This window comes from Penaeus chinensis, chromosome 2 (genome assembly GCF_019202785.1).
Source record: "Penaeus chinensis breed Huanghai No. 1 chromosome 2, ASM1920278v2, whole genome shotgun sequence".
In the NCBI taxonomy this organism is placed as follows: domain Eukaryota; kingdom Metazoa; phylum Arthropoda; class Malacostraca; order Decapoda; family Penaeidae; genus Penaeus; species Penaeus chinensis.
The window spans coordinates 12,474,217-12,481,462 of NC_061820.1; the positions used below are offsets into that span (position 1 = coordinate 12,474,217).

General features: G+C 47.1%; 1 protein-coding gene across 1 annotated transcript in view; it reads left to right on the forward strand.

Moving 5' to 3' along the window:
* Window positions 1-6,574, forward strand: part of LOC125034190 (extensin-like) — a 9,964-nt gene extending 3,390 nt beyond the window's left edge. Inside the window, exons 2-5 of the mRNA XM_047625882.1 lie at window positions 1,553-1,633; window positions 4,945-5,540; window positions 5,966-5,974; window positions 6,170-6,574. Of these exons, the coding sequence (XP_047481838.1) occupies window positions 1,553-1,633; window positions 4,945-5,540; window positions 5,966-5,974; window positions 6,170-6,574 (1,091 nt within the window). The remainder of the gene's footprint in view (window positions 1-1,552; window positions 1,634-4,944; window positions 5,541-5,965; window positions 5,975-6,169) is intronic.
* Window positions 6,575-7,246: the final 672 nt, after the last annotated feature.

A 7,246-nucleotide genomic window follows, 5' to 3' on the forward strand; every position in this document is an offset into this window, starting at 1 on the left:
AAACCAAAACAAGAAAAAAAAACTCTCACGATGGTTTAAAAACGCAAGCGAGGGAACGCACAAGGCAATGCCACACACCACAGCCCTCGCGCACGTCCCCGACCGAGAGTTTCGACCGATGGCATCTTTATCAGACAAAAGGCAGCAAACAAGGGCCGTGTTTTGATGCCAGGGATGCCCCAGCGTGCAGCGGCAATGGCTCGCGTTGAGTCCAGGCATTCCTCGCCCCTCCACGCCCTCCTCCCGGCCCCGAGCGAGAGGGACGAAGGGCGAAGGAGGCGGCGGAGAAGCACGGGCGCAGCGACCCTTTCAAAGTCCGTGTTTCCCGGCTAGTAATCGGGCCATAAGGGTGCTACGCGCACGTATTAATGTCCTGACGAAGGTCCGAACGAGGGACAGCGCCGTATAAGTGTCATCGATAAGAATTTACGAGCCGGGGCACTCACTCGTCTCGAGTTCCTTTGTAGCTTTTCACAAGAGCGGAGGAACGAGCCTGTGTGTTATCGCGGACTTCCTTTATGGCGATGTATTGTCGGCGGAGACTCGTTTTTCCGCTTCTTTTCTGCCGAGTTGGCCGGCTGTCTGGTCGGACGCCGCCGCCGCCCCCCCTGACTCTCTCTCCTCTCTCTCTCTCTCTCTCTCTCTCTCTCTCTCTCTCTCTCTCTCTCTCTCTCTATATATATATATATATATATATATATATATATATACACACACACACACACACACAAACACACACACACACATGACCTTTGAGAGAAAGAAAGAGACAGACAGACAGACAGACAGACAGACAGACAGACAAGCAAGCGGACAGACAAACAGACAGATAGACTGAGGCAGAGAGAAGAGAGATTCATCCGGTATATGTAGTTAAAACACGCTAACTGAATAACCTGAAGCCAGTGGAAAGGCAAACAGGAGTGGAGAAGCCAGGCTTAAAATCACCATTCAAGATTTCTGGCTAAACATGGTCACAAATCATTGTATAAATATTGTTAAGGTCGCAAACACAATCATACATCACAGTCTTTCAACCTGTAAGTGCAAGGGTAATTGTATATGTAAGAAATCATATATATATATATATATATATATATATATATATATATATATATATATATATATATATATATATACATATATATATATATATATATATATATATATATATTTCATTTATTTACTCTATGTGATTTTTAGTGCTACTTGGAGGGCTGATGTTTGTTTTCATCAATTCAATCTGTCTCCGCCGTCCAAATATTCTACCAAGGTCTCCATTTTTTCACTCTACTAAACACGTTTTCCATTTTCGTAGTATGGACATATTCACAAACCCGATATAAATGATAGATACCCCCCCTCAGCCAATTTTTCTCGTGTGTAAGAATAAGCATGCATTTGCAGATGAAATATTCAGCCCCATTCATCAATACCAGTCCCCTGCCAATCCACCCTGTTTACTTGCAACAGCCTTCCTCGCCAGCCACTTACGTATGCATGACTCGCACCAATGAAATATGGCTTAATGACCCTTTCCTTCCTTTTGTAGACAGGAATTTACTGCCTGTGAGCGCGGGGCAGACGCACCACAGCCAGTACAAAGTAAAAACGATGCTATTACATGACAGGTGTAAAGAGGCAGGGCTCGTCAATTGGCACGAGGCAGCCGACAGATGCCTCGGATTTGTGCGTGTTGTGCCCTGGGTATGCTGATGACCGCGGTTGCGGATGTGCGGTCGGAAAACGGCGAGCTTGATTGCTTGCTTGCTCTGTTTTGCTTGTATTTCCATTTGTTTCCTGTTGATCATTTCCATTTTTATGTTTTTATTTCCATCATTATCATCATCGTCATCGTCATCGTCATTATCATCATCATTATCATCATCATCATCATCATTATCATCATCATTACCATCATCATTATCATCATCATTATCATCATCAACATTATCATCATCATCATCATCATCATCTTTATCTTCATCTCTATCATCATCTTTATCATCATCTTTATCATCATCTTTATCATCATCTTTATCATCATCATCATCATCATCATCATCATCATCATCATCATCATTATCATCATCATCTTCTTCTTCTTCTTCTTCTTCTACATTCGACGCATCAGAAAATATGAGAATGTAATGTAAAAATAGTGAAAAAATAAATTTACTTCTGAATTTGGAAATGGCAATCATATTATCTATAATTCGGTTTCTCGCCGAGACAGGTATTCATATAACACGATGAATAAATGAATAGACAATGCATGAATAATCCTGTTTGGTCCTTTTTTTCTCTTTTTTTTTCTTTTCTTTTTCTTTTGGTGATATTCAAGTAATAATAATTCATCTGAGGATATTTTTTTTCTTCCAAAATATCGTACTTCCAAGAGCTATATTACCAGAGTATATTCATCCTCATGAAATAATTATACAAGTAGTAATAGGTGTAAATGTGAGGCATCTATTCTTATTGCACTAAGTAATTAGCATAATAACATTAACCTATAAAAAAAAATATATATATATATATATATGTATATATCATTGCTAAGAAAACATTTTGTTTTTATTTACAAATGACATATATCAGTGAAGACATCAGACTTACATCATTTTAACAGCTAGTCTTGATGTAAATATACAATGCATGCAACGGCACGTCTGGCATTTGTTTGACAAGTGAAAATGATCGTCAATTGGCCGGCACGCAAACAGCTGACAGAAAACGGAGCTGAAATACACATTTTCGGGAATTTTGTTTACATTTTATAATTGATTTTGTTCAAGTTTAATTTCATTTCCCTTGTGTGTGTGTGGGAGGGGGGGGGGGAGGGTCAGTCACCTTCCCAGTTTTTGGACTGTTGTTGTTCGTGATTATTGCTGTTATCGTTGTTATTATCTATAGCAAAGGCAGTAGGGGTAGATTTAATAGTTATATAACATTATTATCATTACTGATTTTATGTTATTGGCATTACAACTATCTGTACTGGGCGTGGCAGCAATAGTAATAGCAGCAGTATCAAAAATAGTAAAAGTAGTAGTTGTAATAGTAGTAGTAATAGCTATAGCAGTATCTTCATTATTTTTATATTATCTAAAGCACGAATATTTCGTAATGACAAGTATTTACATGTCTGGTCTCTGTTCTCCATCATAATAATTAAAAGATAAAATCAAGCATAACATTAGTCTGCTTTGCATCTTAACACGTAAAGTTTGCTGTCTCACAATCCTTGATAAAGCTGTATAATTATATGATTTCTGCGCTTATGACGGAGCAGTGACCGCAGAAAATCCTCGTGTCATTTCTTTAATCCGGTTAATAACTATAATCTCGCGAGGTTGTGCGATGTCCTTATAAACAACCAGACACATTGGAGAGATAGAAAGAGAGAGAGAGAGAGAGAGAGAGAGAGAGAGAGAGAGAGAGAGAGAGAGAGAGAGAGGGAGAGAGGGAGAGAGAGAGACAGAGAGAGAGGGAGAGAGGGAGAGAGAGAGAGGGAGAGAGAGAGAGAGAGGGAGAGAGAGAGAGAGAGAGAGAAAGAGAGAGAGAGAGAGAGAGAGAGAGAGAGAGTGAGGGATGGAGGGAAGGAGGGAGAGAGAAGGACAGACAGCCACATAGGCAGACAGACAGACAAATAGACGAACAGGTAGATAGAGATGTAGAGAAATACAGAAAGAGAGAGAGAGAGAGAGAGAGAGAGAGAGAGAGAGAGAGAATAATAATGAAACACACATACAATATACAGAATTGCCTCACCAATCGCTTCGATGCTTTCTCCTCCTCTCACTCCCCTCCTACTTACCCCCCCCCCCATCCCCCACCAGCCATATCTCCCCTTACCCCTTACCCCTTCCCTTACCCCTAATATTACCCTTCCCATTCATCTCCCTTTACCCCGTTTCCCATTCCTTACCCATGATATTATCCTCCTCATTCGCCTCCCCAGTTGCCTTCTCATTCTCCTCTCCTTACTCTCTTCCCCTCTACTTCCCTTACCTTTTCCTCTTCTCTTCCCCTCCTCCCATACCCCTCCCCCTTACCCCCTCTCCTAGACTTCCCTCTATTTACCCTCCCTCTCTTCCCAAACACTTCCCCTTAACCCCTTCCCCTCCACTCCCCTTACCTCAAATCCCCTACCCGTACATGCCCATCGCTCTTACCCTTCCATTCCCCTTCTCTTACCTTCCCTCTCCTCATTCCCCTTCCGTTATCCTCCCATCCCCTTCCCTTAACCCACGGATTTCCATCCCTTTACCCTCCTATCCCCCACCCCTTACCCAAATTCCCCTTTTACATCAATGCTTCTTCCCTTACCCTCCTATTCCCCTTCCCTTAGCCTCCCTTTATCCAGTTCTTATCCCTATTCCCCTCCCTTTTGTTCCCCTCGCCCTTTGTTGCCCCTTTGCCCCGCCCTCCTCTCCCAATCATCCCCCACTTTTCATCACTGACACCTCTTCTCTTCCCCTATCTCCCTCCCCCCTTCCTTCCTCCCCCTTTCCCTTCCCCCTCCCTTCCCCCTATTCCCCATCCCATTCCACCCCTTCCAACCCCACACCTTCCAATCCAGATCCAACCAACTTTTCCCAACCTCCCCCAATTCCACCCCTTTCTCACATCCATCGCCATTCCCACATTCCAACATCCACCTCCAAATTCCACCACCCCCCCCCTAATCTCCACCCCACCATCCAACCCATCCCCTTATATCCCGTTCTGCTCCCCTTATTTTGTTTCTTTTTTCCCGCACCACACCCCACCAACCCCAGCCACTCCACACGCCAAAATCAACACTATCCACTTCACAACCAGAGAGCCCACTCACCCCAACAACACCCCACCCGACCCCAAATACTTTCTTAATTTATTCCCCCATCACCACCCCAGCCCCCACCCTTTAATTCTATATTCCCTTTTCCCCACCCCAAGACCCACCCCCACTAACTCAAGTCACACATATTCCTCCTTTCCTTCCCCACCACACCGAGGTGCATCACAAGCCCACTCTCGCCCAGCCACACTCATTCAACAAGCAACTCAACACCGCCCACCGCTACTCAACTCTCCCACACACCCACAAGCCCACTCACGCACTTCACCACCCAACAACAACTCACCACAGCCCCAAAAACCCCACCACCGACCCTTCCCCCGAAACCCAAAGCACCACCCACACCCCACACCTACGCTCACGTCCACAACTGCAGCCAGCTCCACTCATCTCACCCCCAAAGCCCCCTTCTCACACACTGCCCCACTTCATCCTTCACACCCAACTCACACTCACTCACACCCCACACAACAACCCCAGAAGTCTCACATCACCACCCCCCAAGCCCACTCACTACATCCCACTCGACACCCCCACACTTCCCATCATTGCCCACTCACGAAACCCCAGAGCCTCACTCAACACCCCCAACAACTCCCGCACTCAGCTCTCACACTCCCACGCTCAAACTCCACCTACACTCCACTTCCAAACACATCTCACACACCACACCACACACTCGTCTTCTCACAAAGCCCCAGCCCACTCCATGCTCACTTCCCAACACAACTCACAACCTACTCATCAACCCACCCCAGCTCATCTTCCCCACCCATTCCCCACGCCCCGCCCACTGCACACTCACCCATTTCAGCCGCCACCCCCAGCCCACTTCAACACTACAATCTCACACCCTCACCTCAACCCCCAACACATCCCTTTCCCTATTCCCTCCATTCCTACTTTTTCCCCACATTCCATTCTTCTCCCTTCCCCTTTATTTTTTTCCCACTCCCAAACCACATCAACACATCTCTCTCTCACCCTCACAACCCCACTCACCCCAAACTCACCCCGACCCCTTCTTTTTTTCCCCTCTTTCTCCTATTTCCCCTATTGTTTTCCCCAAAACCCACGTGTCCACTATGTCAGGTATGCTCCGTACACTTATTTCCACAGGCCCCTGTCGTATCTATGTCTGCAATTCTTCCACTCCGCTGCTCACTGTCTTTTTGGACGTCACCACTCACTTTTGTCCTTACACTTTTTCCGACCACAACCGCCTCCACTGATCTTCCTATTCCCCACCCCACGGCACCCAGCCACCGTTTGCATCTTTCCTCCACTCCGTCCCCCTAACTTCCCCACCTGCCCCGCCCTCAGCCGACTCCACAATTTGGTACTTCCGGTACTATTACTCACCTCCTCCCACTCTACATCTCTCAATCCCCACCCACTAACTTCCGCTTCCGTCTGCACTACTGTATCCACTACCGCCCACCCCACTGCTCACCCACCACCATACCCCCACCCAACAAACCCCCACACCCCGAGCCCATGACACTCCACTTACACCACATTCTCCCACAGTTCCCCCACCCACCACTCCCGAACCACTGTCTGAGCCCCACATCACCAACATTTGTGTCTCTCCCAACGATTTTACCCACTCACTCCGGCCACTCCTATTCCCCCACCCCACTCCGTTTGGGTTCTGCCACTCCGCCCACGCCCTACTTGCCCCCTCCACATGCCAACCGCCACATACATTTTCCAACACTCCACTAAGTTCACACCCCATCCTAATTCCAAACCAACCCCCCAAACCCCCCGCGCTCTCACCCGACGCCCCACTTGCCACAACTCCAATTCCACCCCATATTCTCCACCCCCCATGCGCCCACTCTACTTCTACTGACATACAGTTCACTACCCAGCCACCCACTTTCTCCCACGTTCTCCACACCTACTTACCCCACCCCCCACTTACTCTTTCCCTATTTTTGTACAGTCCACTCTTCCCCACTTCTTTGCGTCCATCGTACCACCTTGCATATTTATTCCCCTCACCTCCCCACTCCACCTCGCCACTCCGACAGCCTCACGGTGGCCGACTATGCCACTCCGCCCACCCCAACCCACCCACTCACCCGCACCTGCCCACTTCCACTCCCCCCCCCACCACAGAACCAACCCCACTTCACCCCACCCAAAACCAACCTTCCACCCACCATTTCCTTTCCTTTCTCTCCCCCTTTTTTTCCTTTTGATCACCAAGCCCTCTCATGACTCCCAACTTTCCCACTTCTGCCCCGTCTTACAAGCTCCCTGCTTCCTTTTACTTCCTGGACTTATTCCCACTCTCCACCCACTCTTAAGCCACTTTTAGTACGGACTGTTCGTAGCGGTTCTCCAGACCCACCTACTGATATCCAGACTGTCCCTCATTCCCGCCCCCAT